This window comes from Bufo bufo, chromosome 6 (genome assembly GCF_905171765.1).
Source record: "Bufo bufo chromosome 6, aBufBuf1.1, whole genome shotgun sequence".
Lineage (NCBI taxonomy): Eukaryota > Metazoa > Chordata > Amphibia > Anura > Bufonidae > Bufo > Bufo bufo.
This window is the reverse complement of record NC_053394.1, coordinates 69,255,542-69,282,083: the sequence shown is the minus strand read 5'-3', so window position 1 is coordinate 69,282,083 and position 26,542 is coordinate 69,255,542. Positions and strand designations below refer to the sequence as shown.

Below are 26,542 nucleotides of genomic sequence, written 5' to 3'. Positions count from 1 at the left end.
CAAATGGGTTGTGTTGTGTTGTTTTTGTATTTTTTCTTGACTCTTGGAAAATATCTAATAAAATGGACTATTAAAAACATGTTGAAACCCAGTATAACTGGTTTGTATCATGGGACCAAGCAAATTCCGAGTGGACCTATTGGTTAGGGGCAGTAGCGTAACTAGAAATGGCTGGGCCCCACAGCAAATATTTGAATGGGGCCCCCCCCACCCCGGCAAAGTCTTCACAAACCTCTCCTCCCATGCAACCCCCACTCCTGTGGCTAGTCAAGATCACTCTCTCTTAGCCAAGGCCCAGCAGAAGCTCAGTAGATTTCCTACAGTGTCACTGAATATAATGTATAATACTGTTGAGGGGGCCCTGATAATAAAATCTTTTAGTCCTCCTCCTGGATGGGCCTAGGGTAGCCAGTAGTCCGGTGGTTTTAGGCCAGACAGTCCGGTTTTCTGTCTCCCTGTCCTCCGTCTGGACTGACACAAGGATGTCCACCCTTGCAGTAGCTCACGCTCAGACAGTAGCACTGCGCTGTCTGAGCGTGAGCTGCAGCAGCCGACTGAGGCTTCTATCACCTCCATTCAGTCACTAGATTTGCAGACATGGCTCCCTGCGGCTGACTGAGGTAGAGAGAAGCACCCCGGCTACCCCCAGCTCACCTTCTCCTCAGAAACGTCTTCCCTCTCCTCACCCCCGTTTTTCCCCGTCTGACAATGGAGGCGTGGCTTAACTGATGTAGGGTGTGGCTTCACAGTGGGCGTGGTTTATCCTGACTTGTCTAATGAAACACTGCACTGATAATGCAAACCATGAGTATCAGTGCATTTATCAAGGTCAGAAGGGCTGAAGAACCCATGATGACATCACAGTTACATGGTCACAAGTCCTTCACCCAATAAGTAATTAGAAGTAATTAGAAAAAAAAATCCAAAAGAGCAGTAAGTTTTTAAGCAGGCCATTTGCTACCACCTGATACCCTCCATTTACCAGTAGCTATGTATGTCACGGTCACTTTGACATTACTAATTCTGCCTTGGTGTTAAAGACCTTGAATAGGGTTGATATAGTTCTAGGAGAGTTCAGAGCGCCATACACAACTTTTCTGGGCAACTGGAGCACTTTCAATTCTGAAGGCCAATTCGACCAAATTGGACACTAAATTCACTCATCGCTAATAACACATCAATGACAGGCAACATAGCTGGAGAATGTGATGTGAACAGAGCCTAACAGTATATTCACAAGAGAGCAAGGGCTGCACATCTTCATCTCAAATGCTCCTTGCAGCAGCTGATCAGCTACTAGGCTGACACTACTAATACAGACACCAGAATGTACACTATGTATTGTGCTTCCGGACTGGAGGCACTTTTAAATTGACAAGGCAGGGAGGACTGGCAATTTGGGCATTTGGACACTGCTCGAATGTGGTTTATTGCCTTTGGGCACACACCATTCTCAGCCCCAGACTCGTAAATATAAATTATATATATAAATATATACAGTGCTGCCCATAATTATTCATACCCCATTTATTGACTTAAAGTTACTTTTATTCAACCAGCTAATAATTTTTTGACGGGAAATGACATAGGTGTCTCCCAAAAGATAATAAGACTATGTAGAAAAGCCTTTATTGGCTATTACAGCAATCAAACGCTTCCTATAATTGCAAAACAGCTTTTTGCATGTCTCCACAGGTATTTTTGCCCATTCATCTTTAGCAATGAGCTCCAAATCTGTCAGGTTGGAGGGTTCTTGCCATCACCCTGATCTTTAGCTCCCTCCACAGATTCTCAATTGGATTCAAGTCTGGACTCTGGCTGGGCCACTGCAAAACGTTAATGTTGTTGTCTGCTAACCATTTCTTCACCACTTTTGCTGTGTGTTTTGGGTCATGGTCATGCTGAAATGTCCACTGGTGGCCAAAGCCAAGTTTCTCTGCAGACTGCCTGATGTTGTTGTTGAGAATCCTCATGTATTGCTCTTTTTTCATGGTGCCGTTTACTGTGATTAGGTTCCCTGGTCCATTGGCCGAAAAACACCCCCAAAGCATTAGGTTCCCACCACCATGTTTGACAGTGGGGATGGTGTTCTTTGGTTTGAAAGCTTCTCCTTTTTTACGCCAAATGAAGAAAACATCATTGTGACCAAACATTTTTGTTTCATCTGACCATAACACAGAAGACCAGAAGTCTTCTTCTTTGTCCAGATGAGCTTTTGCAAAGGCCAAGCGAGCTTTTGTGTGCCTTATCTGGAGAAGTGGCATCCTCCTTGGTCTGCATCCGTAGAACCCAGCAGTGTGCAGTGTCCGTTGGATTGTCTGCCTTGAGACATTGCCACCAGCAGAGCCCAGATTCACCAGGATGGCCTTGGTGGTGATCCTTGGATTCTTTTTCACCTCTCTAACTATCCTCCTTGCCAGCACAGGTGTCACTTTTGGCTTCCGACCACGTCCTCTGAGATTTTCCATAGTGCGGAACATCTTGTATTTTTTAATAATACTTTGCACTGTAGCCACCTGAACTTGAAAACATTTAGAAATGGCCTTGTAGCCCTTTCCTGGCTTGTGAGCAGCCACAATTCGCAGCCGCAGGTCCTCACTGAGCTCCTTTGTCTTAGCCATGACTGTCCACAAACCAACTACAGAGAGCTGCTGTTTTTCACCTGTTGAGTTGATTAAAACAGCTGTTTCCAATTAATCAGGGTAATTAGGATGCTTTAGAACAGCTTGGACTATTTGGAATGGTATAGAACTTTTGATTTTCCCACAGACTGTGACAGTTTGTGAAGGGTATGAATAATTTTGGACTGGACACTTTTTGCTCAAATGTAAATAAAAGCTGAGAAATGTTTTTTTCCGACACAATAATGCTTCTTGTACATCGTCTTATTATCTTTTGGGAGACACCTATGTCATTTCCCGTCAAAAAATTACTTGCTGGTTGAATAAAAGTAACTTTAAGTCAAAATTTGCCAGGGGTATGAATAATTATGGGCAGCACTGTATATATATAATATGAATTGAACCGATATAAAATATATACAGTAAAAGGCAAAAAAAAACTCACCCCACAGAGTTAAATAACTCTGAGATCTTTTGATGGGCTTTCGAGGTTTGCTAAGTGCTAATAACAAGGCTGTTTTTGGAGATTCTGAGCTAAGAAAATCTCCTGATTGTTTCCTCTGCTTTTTCTTAAACTGGGATTCAAGAAAACTCTCTGATCTTATGGCAGTATCTTTAAGGCGAACAGTGGGATGCACAGTCCTCTTGATTTCACTTCCGACGATCCCTTTTTTGTGAGATCCTTCTGGATCCAGGATCCCTGAGGAAGACATGTGGGCATCTGTTTGTATGGCAGTCTCTGTCCGGTCCAAGTAATCAGTCTCAAGTGAAGCTTCAGTAGAAATGCCAACATCTATCATTCCTTGTTCATACATGGCTGGACTGGAAATTATTGCTTGATGGTATCCATTAATAGACCCTGGAGGAGGTCCGGAGGAATAGGAAGAGATAGAAGAGCTGGTTTCTGATGCTTGAGATAGTTGCTGCAATTGGCCATTGGTTACTGAGAAAGGAAAAAAATATCAATACCTGAATGTACTATAGGGACTAAAAGAAGTTGGCTTATCTAACCCTGGCAATCAGCTGTTTTTGCCTCCACTTCAGGAAACATGTAAAGTTACATGGTGCCCACTCAAATGAGATGTTAGCCACGTAATACATGGACAGGCTGGGTCCACCAGGGAGGCATCTGCTCTTACAAAACAGCTCTGCATACTAGCTCATGGAAGGAGGACTGCAGTGGGACATTAAACCTAAATGATGTCCACATACCTTAATAGTTTATATAGACAGAGGAGCTGTCAATATTTTTGACCCCCTAACTGCTACCAGTACCTGATGTTTGTGCTTCAGTAGTCTTCAAAGTTGGCCTTAGTTGCACAAAGTGGAGCTTTATTATGATGAAAAGAAACTTTATAGCTGGCATTTCACCCTGTGCTACTTAGTCGAGGAGGTAGAGACACTGCTGAAAGAATTTAGGTTGTCCAAGCCCTAATATCACCAAGCCAGTCTTAATTGATGTCTCTGAGAACTGAGAACATTATCATAACAAGTCAGGGCAAGTACTTTCAGCTTTAGTGTGCATGCGCAGAAGGTCACGCACAAGATTTTGGCTGGCTTTGTGACAACTTTCCATATCTTTAGGAACATCAGTGAAGCCCGGCTTGGTGGGATTGGGACACGGACATCCTGATTTTTCTCAGCAGCGTCTCTACCTCCTTGACTTTGAACAGATAATTAACACATGCTCACACAAGCAGTAAAGTTCTCTTTCAATATAATGAGGCACCCTTTTGGTCAACTAAGGACTCCTCTGGAAAATAATGGTGCACAATGGTACTGATGTTGATTTAGGGGACCAAATGTTATGAAAGATGGCATCTGTGCAGGAGAAAAATTCCTTGTCTTATTTTTTGGTGTTGGATAATACCTTTTTGTTAGAAAGGCCCTTCGATGATAAGCTGATCATAGAAGGCCCCATAGTTGGGACCCTAAACAATCAGCTGTAATCTGTGGTTAAACTTGGCAGAAAATGTTTAATTTCTCTACAATGCCAACATGGGGAAAATGAAAGGTTACATAGTTCACATTGAACTCATTGGTATGTCTGCGTAGGGATATGATGGATCCTCCAGAGTAAGAACAAAAATAAAGACAGAGCAAGACAGCGCCCCTCTATGTCACACAAAAATATGATAAAAACAGGATACAATAACTCACATGGTGTGTGGGAGATGTCCAATATCATATCCTACTGTGGAGGACATGTTTGAGCCCGAGCACCGTGCCAAGGTTTCTCAAGTAGCTCTGAATCTAACACTCACCTACCTGTGCCATATGGGCAATACCAGAAATTGACTATAAGTCGGACCTTACACTCCTGTAGTTCGCCCACTGGCTCCTGGTATTGCCCATATGGCTCAGACATGTCCTCCACAGTAGGATATGTTAGCTAATCTCTCAATTTTAACATCAGTATAAGGGTTTAGTATGACCGTAGAGTGCACCTGTCTTTGCAAATGTTATTACATTGTTATATTGGTTATCACATCCACATTATTGCTATCTTGTGTGGGATGTCTATTGTGGTACTTGTGGTCTGCTGCAGGCATTCTCCAATGTATGAATTTTTGCTGGGGATCACCATTAGCAACGGGCTACAAGTGCAGAATTTGCTCTCCTGTATACACATGCACAACTGCATATGGGTTTGAGCACTTCCTGCATGTTTAACACCACTCAATGTTTTCTGTTAGATGTCCAATATCATCAGACTTCGACCAGAACACCCAAGAGTAGAGATCAAATTCAAATACTAGGTATGCTGACCTCCAGAGTAAGAGACGCTCACTGCTCTAGTTAATAGATGTCGGTCCTTAACATGGAATTTATAGGACTTTAATACTGCTGACCTATCCTTAGGAGAGGACAACAATCTTCCATTGTGCATTTTAGCTTCTAGCACCTCCGTTGATTGGCTGAACGGAAAAGAGCGCTGTGTGCACCCTCCACTATTTCCCCACACCAGCACCATACATATCATTGTGGATGAGCCTGGTACTGCAGCTAAGTCTTTATTCCAGTGGATGGATCTGAGCTGCAGTACTAAGCACAGCCCCATCTGTATGAATGCTAGTGTGCCTAGGTAAACAATGAAGGGAACTAGGGAGCCACAGTCCCTACATTTAGCTGACCAGTTGGGGGTACCTGGAGACAGAACTCGGCAAATGATAGGCCATCAATAATAAAGTCCTGGAAGAAAAAGGGTTGTACCAAGATTTACACTTTTTACCTATTCACAGGATCATAGAGGCCCCGTCTCCCTTGTCTGAAAGGAGCAGCGGTCGAGCATGCACATTGCCACTCCATTCAACCACTGTGAGACTACCAATCCTATGAATAGGACACGATTGTCAGTCTTGGTGAAGTTTTTGAAAATAGTTTTTTTAAACTAGCAATTCATTTTAAGTAAAATGCACAATCTTTTTTGAACAAGAAACATTTAAGAAGAAATGAATGTTGCAGAAAAATTCCTGTGGAGATCATATACGTTCTTTTTAAAGTACCTGAGTTTAAAAAAAAGTTTGCATAATGGCTGAGCTTTTGTCGTGCTTCAGTGTGGGAGGGAAACTCCACATCTAGCATAGGAGGGAAGGAGAAAACAGGGAATCAGGACTGAGAACTAGGGAATGAAGATGGACACCTCCTAGTGAAAATCCTAGCCAAAATCCTGACTGACTACCAGTATGAACAGACTCTAAAGGTAGGTGAGTTCATACGCAGGAATACCTAGAGTCCTATCTAGCCCTATAGGACCCTGGTACTAATGGCAGGGACGAGACTACCTGTTCCTTCAAAAGGAAGGACAAACAGGAGTCTACTTCAGGCCTAATACAAACAACAGGGAAATGCAACACACAGAACCCAAATAAAATACAAAAGGGAAAGGAAAGACTTAACTTCAAAGAGGCTATGGAAGCACCAGGAACTCAGCTGAGATCCAACCACAAACTATCCACAGGCACAGAAGCTATAAACTGCACAGCATAGTGGGAGAAGCAACTAAAAATAAGGAAGGTTAAATGGCCACATAAGCAACACCTGGAGGCAAGGGGTGCGTCCATTACCAGAAACAACACAGACACCTATTGATCCACAAGGAAAACTTGTCAGATCAAACCACGTGTTGCCAGTCTCACAGATCTTCTGCCACTCACTGTCGCCGGGACGTCCGTGACAGCTTCATTGTAGAATCATAATTGTGAAGGAGCAGGTACTTTTTGGGCTTCCTTAATGTCTACCTCAGCCATATTATTCCGTTTCACTAGCATAGCTAAATGCATTTCTCTCACAAGCCGGGGATGTCACCCTTCTGTAGAATGTGCCAATATGCAGTGACCTCACTTCCATTACTTTTCACTATCTTTGTTTGCTTCTAGGGAGCTCAGAAAGCTGATAAGGAGGTAATGATTACACTTAGACACACAGGAGCTTCTCTGCTCTTCAGAAGCAGTGTAGAAGCAGTTATTTTATGAAGCTTAGGATCTCAGCTAGCTCTGACACTCCCCCATTTCCTCTAAGCTATCTTCTCTGTTACTAGGAGCGGATCTTGGCAGACAACAGGTGGAAGTGAGACCCCTAGTGGCCATGAATTTATAGCTTTTTTCAGGTGAATGAAGGCAGATTTTTTAAGTGAAGTGATTTAGAAATTTGCTACTTACAATATTCTCTATTAAACTGAGTAAAGGTACAGTGAATCTTTAAGAAAGTGGTTGAATATTCCATCTGTACTTTTCTAACATATCAGGAAACCTTATATAACAGCAGTATTCATTCTGTGATGGAGTTCCTTGCACCTGGATCCCCTTCAAAGGCTACAAACCTGTTTTATTATTCATTACTTACATCGATTAAACCAACAATACTCTGCAATCATCTCCTTGTACGCAGGGTACATCCCCGTCTCCTGTAAGATACAGGTGGACAAAATGAACTGAAAACATAGTAAAATACCCCCAGATCTGCAAATATGAGATGAGCTGCAGAAAGTAAAACCTGATAGGTCTACTTGATGAATAATACATTACTCTTTACAGATGAAACAGTATACAGAGAACCTTAAGTAAGTGACCTTGCAGTGCCTTGAGACGCAGCCTGCATGATGCTTGATTATAGGCTTCCCTTTATTGTGAAGGTAATTAGTGGTAAGTCACTTACCCAGAAACAGGCACGGGTTTTCACTGATGACTCTCTCAGATGAGTTACTTAAAGTTTTTCAGTCATTTTTTAGTTGCTCAGAGACAGTTTTAAAGGGGTTTTCCAAGCTTTTGGTCAGGGATCAGGGATCCGACACCCTACACTCCCGCTGATCAGCTGTACGAGGAGGCTACGATTCTCAATTGAGAGGCCACAGCACTGTCCCTTTAATAGCGACTGTGTTTGGTATTGTAGGGCAGCCCCATTCACTTCATTGGGAATGTGGCCTAGGCCACATGGAGTAGACTTCAGTTTCTTTTTTTAATTTTTTATAATATTTTATTTTCAATAATGAATACAAAAACTTTTCATCAGAGCCGGGAACAAAGGGATACTAGAAACGGCTAATACACATATAAAAAACATATTAATATAGTTTCAACATCATTACAGACAATACCAATAAATCCATCTCTGTGAACTCAAACCTAGCATCTTTAAACTCATCCGTTACCCCCCCCCCCCCTTCCCTACCTTTAGTTGCTTTCGCTGGTAGCCCGAACCCCACACCCCCAGTAGACTTCAGTTTCTGGTGCACCAAATTAATTAAGATGAAACTCACTCCAGCACAGGGAGATCAAGACTGGAGCATGGGAACGCCAGTCTTGATAAATGTCCGTCAATGTGTTTAAATCTAATGTGCTGCAATTTTTGTCCAAAGTTCTGAACTAAAGTAATCCAACTGATAAGTGGTATAAACAGGATGTTTTCTAAAGTGAGAGCAAATAGAAATCAGAGGAAACAAGGTACACGTTGAAGAACTTAAAAATGTCCTCCAAGTGGAATCAAACTGCTGATGATACAATGTATCGGATATCTAGTGGGATCCAAGTTATAATTTTTAACCAAATTATTACCAATTTACCTTAATTGTGAGCATGATGTGAGTTAACCCCTTTAGCACTTCAACCGCTTTACTATGGCTTATGTCTTCAAAGTTAACTCCATTGGCTACAAGAACTTGATCTCCAACTTTTATGCCTCTTTCTTCAGCTAGTCCCCCTGGATCAACTCTGCGGACAAGACAGAATAAAAAAAATATGAAGGAATAAATGAGAACTGAGATGTAGCAAACCTATTCTGACATATGGGATTTGAGACGATAGCTCTCACTACTTTACATTATCTTCTAGATATCTGAATAGCAGAGCATGAGAATAGTACCCACTAATCAGCTACAAGACCACTTCTTTGAAAATACGGCTTCTACTGTATATGATGACCAGATTTTCTACAGCGGATTTTCACTTCCATTATATCATATGTATACTGATTATCCTTCTCCAGAAGACCACCCCTCTAAAAGACCCGTATTCAATGCAATTTTGGGTGGTTGCCTCAGAGAGGTTTCACGGAATAAGTAATGAGAAATAAATATATAAAAAATATTTTTTAGGACTAGAATCTTTAAGTCCTTGTCAAAATTTAATATTATTCCATATCTGGAATGTCCTTTCATTTGGGCCTATGTTTTCTTAAAAGTCAATAGAGCCTGAAACCAAACAAAGAGATTGCCCAGCTATAAAAAAGTAGATATACCTGTACTACTTACTAATGTACCTGAATTAACAAAGTTGCCGTGATCTCAATAAATCAGTACCAGGCCCATGTCTTGGCTCCTCAACTTGAATTTTGGCATTGACATAGTAAAAAGTCTCCTGTGGTGGCACATATCTGGTGTTGTGTACGAAGGAGACTGGATGACTGGCCCCCTTCTCAGCACAGAAAATGCAGAGACAGAGAGGAGGCTTAACCCTTGAAATAAGCCGGGCCTCCAGCCTCCTTCTCACACAGAACTGGACATGTGCTTCAAGGGGTTGTCCCATTATAACTACTTATCCTCTGTCCACAAGATAGGGGATACATGTCTGATCAGCAGAGTGCTGGGGCCTCACTGATCACTTGAACTAATGACCATGTTCCATCGTTTGAACGGAGTGATGGACACACATTTGCGTTGGTGCTCCATTCAACTCTATGAGACTGCCAGAGATTGCCTATACACATATAAAGATATCTTTTCCAGTAGGACAACCCCTTTAAAGCCAGCAATCAGACAAAAAACAGTGCTGCACAAATGCTGACAGAGCTGTAATACAGGTATATGATCAAATAGAACAAAAGATGGATAAAATACATAGTGGGCCATGAAAAACAGAACCGTTTCCCTTGTGTGGTTTGTACAGGATAATGGAGATGCCTGAAGTGGTTTACACCATTGGCTATGCATAGTGCCCGTCTTATCATGTTTAGGATCATCTTCTGCAACATCACAAGTTCAATATTCTGAGCATAAATTTCAATTTGCTGCTTTGTTACATTTAACACTGTCTGGGGCTTCATTTTATAAACTCTACCCTTCAGTTATTCCCACAGATAAAGTTGCACACCATTACACAGTGTCAGACTAGGGTTCCTGGGGTCCACCAGAGGAAATTATTCTCTAGATCCAATGCAGTGAACAGTTTTGGGGTGGTCCCAATGCTACACTGGGTCCTCCGGACACTGTCGAGGTCAGGGCCGTAGCTAATTTTTTTTCCTGGGGGGGGGGTTCAGCTTTCTCAAATTACACTAGTGCGGGGCTGGCAGGCGGCGGAGCACAGGGGTGTGATTAGGGTGTGCCCAGGCACACCCGGCACACCCCGTGCGCACGCCTATGCTGCCCAGGGGCGGATTAAGTGCATGATAGGCCCGGGGCTGTCTACCCAACTTGGGCCCCCCCCCCCCTCCATTTTGGTTTAGTTTTTTTTTTGTATGAAGAGGCTGCGGTGCTTCATGAGCGCCACAGTCTCTTCTTAGGCCATATGACATCTTCAGACAAAAAAAAATACCCCAAATTGGGTCCTAAACTGAAAAATTTGGTCGCCAAATTTAAAATACATATAATTGTAATAAAAAAGACATGGAGGAGAATACAGCACCACATACCTCTTACATCCAGTGACATCTCCTGTCATGTAGACCTTCTTTTTCCTCTTCTCCTCCATTTGACCCAGACCACCATGGCAAATTCTTTCAGCCGCATCTCGTTTCTACAGTTTGTAACACAGACACGTTAGATTTCTAAATTTTTCCATCAACCTCCTCATCCATTGTGCCCCCCAATGCCCCAGGTACTATACTGCTGAAAAAATAGTGACCCTAATAGACATAATTGGGGTAATTTATCAAACCGGTGTAAAGTAGAACTGGATTTCCAAAAGAGCTGTCAAATATGAAAGGTGGAATCTGATTGGCTGCTATGGGCAACTAAGCCAGTTCTACTTTACACCAGTTTGATAAATTACCCCAAATGTTCCTATAGTGTCCACAGCAGCTATAATGTCCCCTAGAGACCCCCAGTAATAATAACACCCTCTATTGTGCTCCAGGCAATAATCCCTGTATAGTGTCCCCAGAAATAATAGAATTGCCCCTACAGTGCCTCCCCAATAGCAACACCCCCATATAGTAATTTCCACCACACTGCCCCATATAGTAGTTTGCCCCCACACAGTAATTTCCCCCAAACTGCCCCATATAGTAGTTTGCCCCCACACAGTAATTTGCCCCACACTGCCCCCACATAGTAATTTCCACCACACTGCCCCACATAGTAATTTGCCCCCACATAGTAATTTGCCCCCACATAGCAATTTCCCAACACTGTCCCCACATATAAATCACCCCACACTGTCCCCACATAGCAATTACCCCCACGCTGCCCCCACACAATAGTTTCCCCCACACTGCCCCCATATAGAAATTTGCCCCCACATAGTACTCCCTCCCATAATAATTTGCCCCCACACTGCCCCATCTAGTAATTTGCCCCCACATAGTAGTCCCTCTCATAATAATTTGCCCCCACATAGTATTCCCTCCCATAATAATTTGGCCCCATACAGCCCCCACATTCCCCCCCATCATGTACTCTATTTATCTTCCCTAATATGTCCTCCTGTGTGTCCCCCCCATGTCCCCCAAAGTAGGCACATGAAATAAAAAAATGAACAAAAAATGAAAAGCTAAATACTCACCTATGTCCAGGGCCAGGCGCTTGCTCGCAAAGGAAGGCGGGATGAGTCAGGCGCGTCACAGTGCTGCGTCCCGGCACAGGCGCGCGATGACGTCATCACGCACGCCTGCGCCGGAATTTCACTACCGCATAGGCCTCAGGCCTACAAGGCCTGAAGCCTATGGAGGTGATAGGCGACGGGAGAGGGAGCTATGCGCTCCCGTGCCCCGCCGCAGTAATACAGTATGTGGGCGTTCGGGTCAGCGGCACGCCTGGGGGGGTTTGAACCCCCATATCCCCCCCTTATCTATGCCCCTGGTCGAGGTGTCAGCACGTGTTGCTGCTCTCTGGAAGGAATGGTAAGGCGTGTTGCATGCCAATGGGAAATAAGTCCAGAGAGTCAGGGTCTGCAGTTAACCAGTGTGATTCTTTACCTTAAGTGCAAAACAATACAGGCAAGGCACTGAGCTATCCTCTTCTCTCTGGCAGAAGAAGGTTTTGCGCTGAAGAAAGGCCTGAGCTAGCTGTCCTTCTGTCTCTCAAAAGGCTGGTTCTGTGGCCGAAGGCTGGTGGCCCAGGATCTGTGGCTCAGTCCTTCTGGTCACTCATGCAGTCTGGCAGAGTGTCTCCTACTAAGCACTGGTCCTTATCTGCAGACTGGCAGAGTCTCTTCTACTAAGCAGTGGCCCCTATCTGCAGACAACTAGGGGTTCTGACTGTTCTCCCTATATACAGTTTGCAGCTGAACTAGAACCTTCTAGTGGGAGGGGTGGAGTGGAGATGCAAAGCCTAAACAGAAACACAGTTACAATTTCTGTCTGTCATGGACTTGTATAGAGCTTCAATGAAAGTCTAAGGGAATGAATAAGCTGTTTTTCCAGACATAAGCCTTCAGACATAAAAACAGAGCTAAACCAGACAGTAGTTGTTTTTTCCTCCAAAACTTTGCATAGGTAGATAGTCATAAAGTCTCTCAGGCTGTACAATAACCCTTTCTACAGTGCAGTGCAGATATAGTGTGATAATAGTGTAAATAAACAGGATATATTGCAATAAACAATATTCAGTTCACATTGCCATGTTGTTCTGCTGACATGTGCTTGCTCGGATCATTTTGTGCCAGTTTCCTGAGGTTTCTCTTAATCCTCTTGCTAGATGTCTGCAACAACCGCTGTCTGAGCATGTAATTGTCTCTTTGAGGCATTGCTCACGGATTCTGTGATACACCACTTCAACACCAAACCATACATAATAATTTTACTTGGAATGGGAAGATCCAGGAAATGACCGGAAAACCAGTCTAATCTGTGTGAACATAGGCCTCCACCATCATAATTCCCTGTAGGGTCAAATATGACGTGCTAGACATACTTACAGCACTAAGGACATGATGGGCCTCATTCATTTCTCATACTGCTCTGGTAATTGAGCCCCAAAAAAGAGCCTGTTCATATCACATTTTTGCTCTACATCTAGCATGTACGTCAGAAAACGTCCTGACGTAGACGCTAAACGTGTGCATAAGGCTCCAACAGTCAGACAGAGGCCAAAAGAGTACCCTTTTGACCTCTATCTGGCTGGAATATGTCACTATACAGGGGAAAAAACCAACATGGAATACTAATGAATGCACTACAGCGCTATAGAGCCAAACTGTGGTGGGATATACCCCCACCATATGCCTATGCAGTGGGATATGTTTGAGCCTTCTGTCAGGGGTATGCATTCTAAGTCTTCTAGACTTACATTTCTGATGCAAGGCTCAAAATGTGATGTAAACAGGCCCTCAGCATTATTCAACAAACTGCACAAGGGAAAAAGTGGCTATTTTCCGTGGCCCGCCCTGTACATTCATATTCACTATATGTATTTAGTGGCATATCATTTATATTGTATTTCAACAAAGCCTGGATCACAAAATGTTAAAAAGTTGAGCACCTAGTATCCGGATTCATCGAGGATACATCCCTTACAGGTATTGAAGAAGCTAATTCTGTGGAATTTTTACTTACTTCGAAACAAATATCCCAAGGCCAAATTCTTTCCCCCCTCTGATGTTAAACCCCCAGCAGCTGTCATCAGAGGACGTGTAGAGATGGACAATCCTTCTCATCCCATCTTCAGAGCTGCTGTCCGATGGTGTTGAACTACCCTTCTCTACTATAAGCCTCTGGTTTAGAACATCTACCCTAGAATAATAAATAGGGGAAATTTATAAGCTAATGAACATGCAATGTTAACTTTTTATTGCTTTAGTGCATATAAAAATAAAAGCAACCCGACAACCAGTCTTCATCAAAAATATCCTACATTTTGTTTTTAAAGCTTCTATATACAGACCTGTGTTTCTCCATGGTAACAGCATGCCTAGCATACCTAACAACCGTCCTGGATTTCAGATTTCTCGCGGTCCCAGGATGGCAGAGGTATGTCCAGCTCTGAATCCTAAGGACGCAGAGACAGTTAATTGCAATGATGAAGCAGGGAGCCCCAAGGCATGCAGATCCAGGAATTGGTATGTGCGCTCCTCCTAGACAGCACAGCAGGCGCAATGTGTGAGAGCAGGATGTGCTCCGATCTTTGGGGGAATGGCCTAGGTGAGTATTTACAGTTTTTATTTTATTTTATCAACGGTAGTGGGACACTACTGAAAGAGGGGTATAATTACTGTGAAGGGGCACTACTGAAAGGGGGGGATAACTACATAACTATTTTGAAAGGGGCAAAATGTGAGCATAACTACTGTGAAGTAGGCACAATGTTGGCATAACTTGTGTAAAGAGGGCACAATGTGGACATAACTACTGTGAAGGGGCGCAATGATGGCATACTACTGTGAAGGGGGCACAATGTGGGCATAACTACTGTGAGGAAGCACAATATGGGCATTACTACAATGTGAGCGTAACATCTCTGTGGGGGCACTAAGGGGGCATAACTACTGTGTAGGAGCACATAGGGGAATAATTACCATGTGGGGGCACTAAGGGAACTAGGTGGGATTGGGTGTGCATAGATTGGGAGGAGGTTTAGTATTAAATAGTGTTGATCGAGCACCAAAGTGCTTGGGTGCTGGTGTAGAACACCTCGGGATGCTCGGGTGCCCCCTTGTGAAATTTTTCACAAGGGGGCAACCCTTGTGGGCAACCGAGGAGGGGAGAACCGAGGCAACCGAGGAGGGGAGACGAGGGAAACAGCAGTTCCAACAGAGGCAAGGCAACACTCTCAAAGACCTGGGACAATTTTTATGACACCCCGCCAGCAACCTCACCCTGATGCGTGGCCTAGTGCCACAAGGAGAGAAGCGTTTTGGAAGATGGTGAAGGAGTACGTAGCAGACTGTGTCAGCGTCCTCAATGATGTCTCTGTGCCTCTGTGCCTTTCAACTATTGGGTGTCCAAGCTGGACACGTGGCACGAACATAATTTTTTCGATGGTCAGATCAGCAGCAGGCAGGTGCCTCTAATATTTTAGAGAGTCAGCTCAGCAGCAGGCCCTCAACCATAATTTTTTCGATGGTCAGCTCAGCAAGAGGGCCCTCGAGCATAATGTTTTAGATGGTCAGATCAGCAGCAGGCACTCGCCCCTAATGTTTTTGCGGGTCACCAGCAGGCCAGCAATCATAATTTTTTTTGTGTATGATGCCCTCCTTTATGTGTAATAAAGGGTGTATTGTAGTGCCGGTTCCTTGTAATTTTTGCCAGCCTTTTCACTTAGTGCATAGGCTTTATGAGTGTAGTCCCACTACCTGAACAATTGAAACCACATTGTGAATTAGGCCCTCCTTTATGTGATATACAGGTTGTATCAGAGTGTCTCTTCCTTGTAATTTTCGGCAGCACTTGCACTTTATATAAAGTAAATATACAGGAAAGAATGCTTTCTAACAATTTTTTCTCTAAAATCGGTTTTGTGCATATTATTGTCAGTCTGTAAAATTGACGTACTACTCGGACAACAGCAGCAACCTGGGAGTCCAAGATGCATCCAGACATCCTCCTCATGCTGTTCCCGAATAATACCTTCTGGTATTGCTAGTCCTCTCCACCACAGGAATGAGAGATGAGAAGTTCTCTTTGTAGCGGGGGTCGAGAAGGGTGAATAGAACAACCAGTAATCGGTGTTGTCCAAAATGCGTATAACGCGAGGGTCACGGAAAAGGCAGCATAACATAAAGTCAGCTATGTGTGCCAGAGTCCCAACAGACAAGATTTCGCTGTCCTCATCAGGAGGAAGACTCTCAATCTCCTTATCCTCTTCCTCCTCTTCGGCCCATCCACGCTGAACAGATGGAATAAATCTTCTGTGGGTACTACCCTCTGTAGCTGTCGCAACCGTCTCCTGCTCCTCCTCCTCCTCATCATCATTCAATTCGCAATGAGAAGACGAACGGAGTGTGGTCTGGCTATCACCCTGTGTAACGCCATTTTCACCTCTTCCTCATGCAAAGCGTCTGCCTTAATTGTGAGCAGCAAGTGTTTCAGTAGACACAGAAGTGGGATGGTTACACTAATAATAGCGTTATCGCCGCTCACCATCTGTGTTGATTCCTCAAAGTTGTGTAAAACCTCACAGAAATCAGACATCCATGCCCACTTGTCGCTTTTGAAGAGCGGAAGCTGACTGGAAAGGTGACGACCATGTTGCAGCTGGTATTCCACTACTGCCCTCTGCTGCTCAGTCTGGTCCATTATACCCTGCCACAGCTCTGCGTCGGTGTGCTGTTTGTCACCTAAACATATTAGTTTCAGCACGGCCTGTTGCCGATTCCCCACTGCAGTGCTACACTGCTTCCAGCTACTGACTGATGGCTGACTGGTGCTGCAAGATGAGAATTCTGAGGTGGAAGTGGAGGAGGAGGTAGAGGAGGAGAAGGGGGGTTGCAGCCACTAATGTAGGTGGTGGCGTAAATCCTGATGGAAGTAGGGTCCGCAATCTGTCGGTAGCACCTGTGCCATCACAGGTTACGACTCGCTCCCGGCCTTCACAACGTTCACCCAGTGTGCCATCAGGGAAATGTAGCATTTCTGGCCACAAGCACTTGTCCATGTGTCAGTCATTAAGTTGACCTTCCCAATAACTGCGTTGGTCAGGGCACGGGTGATGTTACGGGACATATACTGGTGTAAGGCGGGGACTGCACACTGGGAAAAATAGTGGCGGCTGGGGACTGAGTATCGAGGGACGCCATCACCATCAGGCTGCAGAAAGCCTCAGTGTCCACAAGCCTAAATGGCAACATTTCCAGGGCCAGCAATTTGGAAAGATGCGCATTTAGTGCTATGGCCTGTGGGTGGGTGGCTAGGTATTTGCGCTTTCGTTCTAAGGCCTGGGGTATGGACATTTGCACACTGCGCTGGGACACAAAAGTGGATGTGCTAGCTGATGGTGCTTGCGAAGGTCCAGGTGCAGGGTGGGAGGCATCCGGGCCTGCATCTTGGACAGGAGATTGGCCAGCACGTAACACAAGGGAAGAAGAGGCAGTGGTGTGACCCGCAGACACTGATTGTGGACCCAGGTGTTTGGCCCACCTACTAGGGTGCTTTGATGCCATGTGGCGGACCATTCTGGTGGTGGTGAGGTTGCTAGTGTTCACACCCCTGCTCATTTTGATAATGTACAGGTTGCAAATGACAATTCTTTTATCGTCTGCACTTTACTCAAAAAAGCACCAGACTGCGGAACACCTACCCCATGGCAAGGGATATTTCCGCAAGGGGGTGCTCCGGGGAACAGTTGCATTCCTGTTTGGTGTGGCCCGCCTTCTCCCTTTTGCCACCCCACTGCCTCTTACAGCCTGTTGCGGTGCTTCGGATCCCTCCCCCTCTGTACTGCTGTCCTTGCTCGGCTTGCCACCTTTCCAGGTTGGGTCATTGATTTCATCGTCCACCACCTCCTCTTCCACTTCCTTACTCTGATCATCTTCCTGACTTGTTGACCTAACAACAACCTCACTTATTGACAACTGTGTCTCATCCTCATCATCAACCTCTTAAGACACTAATTGCCGTTGACTTATTGGCAACTGTGTCTCATCATCATCATCCACCTCGTGAAACACTAATTGCCGTTCCCCATCGTCATCTTCTTCTGGCTGTGGATGCTCAAGAGTTTGGGCATCGGTGCACATGATCTCCTCATATCCCTCTTCAAGCGAGCTTGGTGAGAGGCCCAAATCAAGGAATGGCGATGAAAAAAACTCCTCGGAATATCCAAGTGTGGGATCACTTGTTTGCCAAGACGCTTCATGGAGGTAGGAAGGAGGATCAGGGTGAGGATTCTGTTGACCAGACTCTTGACTACTGAGACTGGACTTTGTGGAAGACAGGGTGGTGCTTAACCGACTGGAAGCATCATCTGCTGCAATCCAACCGACCACCTGGTCGCACTGGTCTGACTTCGAGAGTGGTGTCCTGCGCCACCCTGCAAATTGGGACATGAAGCTAGGTATCGTGGATGTTTCTTGTGCTCTGGCAGCAGGCACAGTTTCACCGCGCCCAGGGCCATGGCCTCTGCGTGCACCATCAGCAGCACGGCCACTTCCCCGTCCCTTACTGCTCGCCTTCTGCATATTAAATGGTATATATGCTTGCAAGTATGTCACACGTACAGTACCGCAGGTTTTGTAAATGTATGCGCAAATAAATTTAACTGAATGTCACTGATATTTAGGATGTGCAAACGTTACACAGTAGATGTAGCGCAGGTAATATCGCTGACACCGGCGACTAATAAAAAATGACAGGGAATGTCACTGATATTTATGATGCGCAAACGTTATACAGGAGATGTTGCACAGATAAAGTCGCTGTCACCAGCGCATAATAAAAAATTACAGGGAATGTCACAGCTATTTGGGATGCGCAAACGTTATACAGGAGATGTAGCGCAGGTAATGTCGCTGTCACTAGCGGCGAAAAAATTTAAGTGGATGTCACTGATATTTATGATGCGCAAACGTTATACAGGAGATGTAGCGCGGGTAATGTCGCTGTCACCAGCGGCTAATTAAAAAATTACAGGGAATGTCACAGCTATTTGGGATGCGCAAGCGTTATACAGGAGATGTAGCGCAGGTAATGTAACTGTCTGCAGCGGACACCGTCTACGGAAAAAGTACACTGGATGTCACAGATATTTTTTGTATGCGCAAACGTTAAACAGGAGATGTAGCGCAGATAATGTCGCTGTCCGCAGTGTCTACGGAAAAAGTACACTGGATGTCACTGTTATTTTTAGGATGCGCAAATGTTATACAGGAGATGTAGCGCAGGTAATGTCACTGTCCGCAGCATCTATGGAAAAAGTAAACTGGATGTCACTGATATTTTTAGGATGCGCAAATGTTATACAGGAAATGTAGCGCAGGTAATGTCGCTGTCTGCAGCGGCCAAACATTTGCAAGCTATTTAGCGCAGGTTGCGCTAAAAATATATATTGCTGCCAGATACAGCAATAGTCCCTAAAAGGACTTTTGGGTCTTTAATCGCATGTAATTTAGCGCAGGTTGCGCTAAAAATATATATTGCTGCCAGATACAACAGTCCTTAAAGGACTTTTGGATCTCTAACACCAACCCTTCCTAACAAAAAATAATAATTCTATTTCCTACACTATCTGTCCCTTCTACAGCATAGCTCTCCCTGACTAAGACTGGCCAAACCATGTGTCAACGGGTGCTTTATAGCACCCGATGACGCGTTCCAGCCAGCCAATCACTGTAATGCCAGCACCCAGTGGCTATGGCTATGGCACTACAGTGAGTGGCAGTACTATGGCTATGGCACTACAGTGAGTGGCAGTACTTACCTGCACGTTTATTGGCTGCGTAGAAGCCAACAAACGTGCGGGGAGGAGACTCGAGCATTGCGCTTGAGCACACGTGGTATTCGGCCGAACACCGCGATGTGCCGAGCATCGCGATGCTCGAGCCGAACTGGTGTTTGGCCGAGCATGCTCGATCAACATTAGTATTAAACTATTTGCCACGGCACGCAACATGCGCAGCTGCTATTGTCCCTCTTTGTGATTTAAAAAATTTGGGAGGTATGGTACTGCAATGCTGCCAGGGACTAGAAGCTGGTGGAGAAGGACACAGTGTGAACAAGCACTGTCAGCAGCCCCATTTTTAGTTTTGCTGGTGAGCCCCTTCTGCTGTATGTGTGCGGCTGCTTGCCTCATTGTTTGTGTTGTGTGATTTTTCTTCTTATCAATCATTTATTTATTTTCCTATAGTATACCATATCGGACAATATAATGCCATTCATAAATTTAGGAGCAAGCAGACCATTCAATACTGATGATGGAAAAGTTCTGAACATTCAGTTCATTCACTTGTTTCCGGTTGATATGCAACTCCATATTTTAGTACAATAATATCGATAGTTTGGGGATGTTTGACTATGATCTCACTTTAGAACAGTTTAGGCTACCATAGGTTTTCAACTCTGCTCCACACAATTATTCAGATTTCGGGGGATATTAAGGATACAGAAAGTCACATGTGAAATATTACTAATGTTTATGTAATGATTTAGGAGTTGTAAATGTTCTTATCCCCAGTGCATACAGCAAATACGCACTAGTCACACATCCAGCTGTCAAGTCTCAGGCAGCGATTACTTTTAGTCAGAATATAGGGGGTAATTTACTAATCTGAAATACGCCTAAATTAGGCGTATTTCAGGCGCAGATAGCGACTTCGCCCCACTGATGCCAGGTCTAAAATTGTGGGCATGGCATGAGTGGGGAAGGGGGTGGGACAGCAGGCCCGTCTCATTTACCATTTTCTATGACTGTTTCATAACTTCGGCGGATCCACCACCAGCTTAGGGCTTTATGAAGACTGGCATCTAAAACGCTGGTCTTAATAAATGTGCCTCATAGTATTTAATCACTTTGCAAATTTCCAAACAGATAGTACATAATAAAGACGGCTCTGATGCACACAGCATATTCAGGTTTAGTGTTCCATCGAATAACAGTATGACCTTCATGCAATTTAATGGAGGCATTCTGTATTTGCACAGAATATAAGATAATATGTAATATATCAATATCTATCTATATCTATCTATCTATCTATCTATCTATCTATCTATCTATCTATCTATCTATCTATCTATCTATCTATCTATCTGTTTATGTTGAGTCTGCCTGACATTGGAGGCATACTGCTAGGATATGCCACCAATTTCAAATAGATGCTGGTCCCACCTCTGGGTCCAGCTCCTATCTCCAGAACGCTCCCCCCTAAAGTGAAGGAGAGTGCACTGCACAGGTGTGACCTCCCTCCATCCACTGCTATGGGAGTTCTGAAAATATATACAATGTATGCAATATACACAATATATGGTGCTGTGCTTGGTATACTGTGAGGAGCTCACCGGAGCACTGTGGCCTCCTCAAACAGCTGATAGACGGGGGTGCCGAGGGTCTATATGATCCCTCTGGACAACTCCTTTAAAGGAAACCTGTCACCATGATTTTGCGCATAGAGCTGGGGACATGAGCTGCTAGATGGCCACTAGCTCATCTGCAGTACCCAGGTCCCATAGCTCTCTGCGCTTTTATTGTGTTAAAAAACCGTTTTGAGTGATATGCAAATTACCTGATATGAGTCCTGTAGCCGGAGATGAGTCAAGCGGAAAGGAGCCCAGCACCGCCCCGCGTCCTCCGAATCTCCTCCTTGCCGGCTGACGTCACAGAGCTGGAGCGCCGAAATCTCGCGATGCGCGAGCTAGCGCATGCGCAGTGTCGGCATCATGTTCATTCCCTGTGCTGGCATCAGCACAGGGAACGAACTACGCATGCGCTAGCTCGCGCATCGCGAGATTTCGGCGCTCCAGCTATGTGACGTCAGCCGGCAAGGAGGAGATTCGGAGGACGCGGGCGGTGCTGGGCTCCTTTCCGCTTGACTCATCTCCGGCTACAGGACTCATATCAGGTAATTTGCATATCACTCAAAACTGTTTTTTAACACAATAAAAGCGCAGAGAGCTATGGGACCTGGGTACTGCAGATGAGCTAGTGGCCATCTAGCAGCCCATGTCCCCAGCTCTATGCGCAAAATCATGGTGACAGGTTTCCTTTAAATCTATGTCTACGCAGGTAATTTAGAGCTCTAGGTAAGTTTCTACACATCCTGAAGATTTCCAAAGACTAAACGGAGCGTATGAGACGCATTTTTCTCTGGTCAGAGTTCATGCTCGCACAAGCCCTTCTGCTGTGGTGAAACCAGATACTGTGATCCTCTGATGAACTTGACACGCTCTCTTCGGTCCATAGAGGTGATACATTGTAATTTTTGGTTACCCAGGCCAGAACGGCTGACAATGACTTAGGAGGATGTGAGTAAAGAGTCCGGCTCTGCTTACCATGTGGTCTTTTCTCTGGAGAACTTAATCCCTGGCACTTTTCCCATCCGTCTCACCATCATACGTAGACGGTTGTTCCCGGTCAGGACTTTGACGGCGCTTCCCATGGTTATACTTTCTAAACTGATGCCATTCACCTCTGCAATCTTATCTCCAACACAGAGCCCCGCGAGATCTGCAAGTATAGTTTAAAAGCATGTTATACCCTGTGCACTGCTAGGACTACGGCTCCAGGGGAAAATTGGCAATAGACCTTATCAGGAATTCTCCTAGTGGACCAATGCCCAGGGCACCACCTGAGCCATCCACATTGTGTTAATTAATGTGGGAGTGCGAGGTACTTTTGTACCCAGTAGGCGGCTGCAGGTCCCCCCCTTGAATTCAACTGTATTGCCATCATCAGGATGCAGTTGAATACTGGTGCAGGGCATGAGAGACGACAGTCCCCTGCCCACCATTCAGTCTCAGAGGTATGATGCCTACTAGACCAGGGTGCAGGACGATGATGTCATTGGGACGCAGGCATCTCAGACCATAGGCCATAGGCCCATGGCCTGGATCACAGACGGCGGTGGAGAACAGGACCCAGATGAGTATTAGTTGTTTTTCCTGGCATGTTGTGACCATAGTGGACATTACTGGGGGCAATACAGGAGACTGTAGTATTTGTTTCCACTGGGGCAGTACTTTGTGCTGCACTGTAATATAGCTGGCCCTGCCTACTTGTGTTAGCCCCACCTTCTGTCAATTTGGACCTGCCTACAACTTGGGGCCACTTTCAGTTTTTTTCCAGAGCCACATTAAATTTCCGGGCCACTGCTGTATGACTCATTGCACTTTAAAATTTTAACCTAAATTCATTTTTATTTTCTAGACAAATAAAGATCTGCACTTGTTCTCCTGAGCCAAGTATGCATGTGTCTGGGGAGGGGGGGGGGGGGGGCTGGAAGAACAGCTGTCGTCTTTATAAAAAATATGGATTCCTATTTTGTGTACAGAGCTGACATGCTGTAGTAGCAGCCTGTGGATTTTTTTGTCTTTTCCGTCACACCAGGAGCAGACAGGCTCTTTATCTCTGATCTATCATCTCTGACATTATAAACACTCATTAAAGCTCAGTTCTTACTGATAAGAACGTGGCTTATATAAGTGTTTATGACCTCTTAGTAGTTTAAGTAGATAAGGCTTATTAGATGACCAGCACAAAGTGAAAGTGAAAGTACCAGTCACAGAAAAACAGTTAACCCTTTGTGACAGAATGGCTCAATATTTTTAATAAAGGCCAACTGAAAATATGATTTTTAGCCAAAAATGAGTAAAATGCAATCATAAACAAAAATTGCCTCCGATGGTGTACATAGCCTTAAAATAATTGCTACCATGACAGAAAGCTGAACCTCTGGTGCCACCAGATGTAAGGAGCTATCCTATAATCCAATGCTCGATATCATACATTTGATGGCATCAGAGGCTCAGACTTTATTTTATTTTTGGAAAGAAAGCTAATTTGCATACCTTTTCCCTGAGGAGCACTACCTGGCCTATAAGATTCTTTACACTTTCTATTTGCTCTCTAAATAGAGAAATAGTACCCACTGAAATGGGACAAAGGCCTCTCACCCAGTTAAGCCAGTTTTCTCTGCTCTGCACTGATTAGGTGTAGATGCCTTGATATAGCTGTCTGCAGATGAGTTCCTCGCTTAGCTATTTTCTGTTTAAAAGGTTGAGCTTTGACGTATAGGATAGCTACCTTACATCTGGTGGCATCAGAGGCTCAGCTTTATTTTCTTTTTGGAAGGAAAGCTCATTTTCATATATTTATCCCAGAGAAGCACAGCCTGGGCTAGTATTATACTTACTAGACGCTCTTCAACTGTGATCTGAGTCTTCTAACAAAATTCTCTTCAGGCTTCAGTTTTTTATACTTTTAAAATAAGATTGCATCTATCATTTAGATTGCTTTTTTTGGGGGAGTTGACAACTTTAAGTGGTTGTCTCATGACAGACAATGGGGGCATATCTCTAGGATATGCCCCCATTGTCTTATAGGTGCGGGTCCAGGGCCTTATAGGCTGCTGGGACCCGCACCTATATTGAGAACGGAGCCCCGAAAGTGAAGAAGGGTGCACTGTGCAGCCGCCCTCCATTCAATTTCTATGGGGCCGCCGAAAATAGCTGAACACTGGCTCGGCCATTTCTGTTGAGCCTATAGAAGTAAATGGGAGCGGTGGCCGGTCATGCGCAGTGCGCTCCCATTCACTTCTATGGGGAGCCGGCTTGGTGGTGGCCGGACCGGAGTCCTCCAGCCACCACCTTGCGGGGCTCCGTTCTTGATATAGGTGCAGGTCCCATCAGTGGGACCCGCACCTATAAGACAATGGGGTCATATCCTAGCGATATGCCCCCATTGTCTATGATGAGACAACCCCTTTAAGTTGGCAACTCCCCAAAAAAAGCAATCTAAATGATAGATGCAATCTTATTTTAAAAGTATAAAAAGCTGGTCTGAGTAAAATTGGCTACTGTATGTGCATAAAATCCATACATTTGCTATACTGCTGTTCTTACAAATGGCTATTTTTGTCAAAAGCTCAAGTTACTTTTACAGGTATCAGACACTACATATACTGTACTGATACAGAACATATATACAGTATGTATGAAATCTATACGAAATCTATACAAAGACACACAAGTTATGTACATAAGGTTCACATGTATCTTACCAGCACTGCTTCCTTCTTCCACTTTACTGACAAATATCCCCAGCCCATGTTCTGAACCGCCTCGAACGCTGAAGCCCAATCTTCCATCAGAAGTCTTATCCACTGTGATAGCGAGGATCGCATCACTTTCATCACTGTTGGCTGCAAAGTGATCCATACAGTCAATTTGTTTTTCCTTTTTATATGAATTTACATTTTTTTTTTATTTATTCATATGGTTACACAACAGCCAAGAAAAGTGTAGCAAAACATACAAAATAATGAAAAAATAAAAAGTTGAATATTCATATACATTAGAGGGTAACTGTCAAATCTATTTATTTGCTGGTTTATGAGAGCTAGGCATGTATACCTGAGTGAGTCTGTCAATGATTGCAAAAGATCTGTAATTACCTTATAATAACAGCTTTCATTAATGTCCTCTGTCCCTTTCCACTGGTCCCTTAAAAGACCATTGCTAGGACTTGTATAAACAGAAGACGGAGGGGCAGTCCTTCACACTGCATACCTGCATTAGGCTTCAGAGTGAGGAGGCGTGTCTCTCAGTAATCCAATCTGATTGGCTGGCAGGGAGCTGCTGGATACAGCAAGTGTGTATGGAAAGTGAGGGAAAGCAGTTTTGGCTTCAAAGAACTGGCAGAGGAGCCATCTTCAAAAGGTCCTCATATTGTAAATGTTTAAACAGCCGTAACTGAGGGAAAAACTCAAGGAAAACAGTGGTATGTGAAAAAACTAAAGATTGCTTTATGTATAATGCTGCTGCAGCAGTAACATATGGTAAAATTGTTTTTTTTTTTAATGAAAACATGACAGTTACCCTATAATCCCTTCCCATAGTAAACAGATTTTATTTTATTTTTTTATATTTTTACTCACTGTCTTCCAAAAGCTATAACATTTAAGTTTTTCCGTTGACGTAGTTTTTTTTTTTTTTGCTGGACAGTTTGGTAATCCATACCTTGTACTGGGAAGTTGGAAAAAAATTCTAAATGAGATAGAATTGGAAAACAAATTGCAATTGCACCATGGTTTTATAGACTTCGCTTTTACCACTATGCTGCAAAAATTACACATTATCTTTATTCTGTGGGTCAATTTGATTAAAGGGATACCAAATTTATATAGCTTCTGTTATATTTTAAAGGGGTTGTCTGAGATTATTTAACTGATGAGCCCCGCCAATGCACCGCCACAGCTTTCTCTCATTGGTCAGACCCTTGATGTGAATGGGGCTGAGTGGCAATACCAAGCACAGCGCTGTACACTGATCTGAGAGAAGGCTGTAGTGCTAATGCGATCCCCGGTGCTTCCTCAAACAGCTGGTTTTGTGTGTATGACCCCCAGAGGATAGATTCTAGTAAAAGCAGGGCGGCACTACCTTCTTGAATTCGCGGTGCACTTGTCTGTGGAATGGCGTCCAGACAAACGTTTCAAAGAAGAAGACCGGCACTTCGCAGATGTAGATCACAATGTAGATTTATTCAGTCACATATTCAAGTGGCATAGTGACGCGTTTCAGCACAAGTGTGCTTTCATCAGACTGCAATGAAACATCTTACACTCAAGCTATTTATACATAAATAAGACACTAAGGAACTGACATCATCAGAGGAGCTCCGCCTCCCT

General features: G+C 44.2%; 1 protein-coding gene across 1 annotated transcript in view; it reads right to left on the bottom strand.

Moving 5' to 3' along the window:
• Window positions 1-26,542, bottom strand: part of PDZD7 (PDZ domain containing 7) — a 115,407-nt gene that overhangs the window by 48,425 nt on the left and 40,440 nt on the right. The window contains exons 3-8 of the mRNA XM_040437546.1: window positions 24,917-25,057; window positions 22,191-22,365; window positions 13,827-14,003; window positions 8,683-8,830; window positions 7,467-7,527; window positions 3,067-3,564 (exon numbers count right to left, since the gene is read on the bottom strand). Coding sequence (XP_040293480.1) covers window positions 3,067-3,564; window positions 7,467-7,527; window positions 8,683-8,830; window positions 13,827-14,003; window positions 22,191-22,365; window positions 24,917-25,057 — 1,200 coding nt within the window. The remainder of the gene's footprint in view (window positions 1-3,066; window positions 3,565-7,466; window positions 7,528-8,682; window positions 8,831-13,826; window positions 14,004-22,190; window positions 22,366-24,916; window positions 25,058-26,542) is intronic.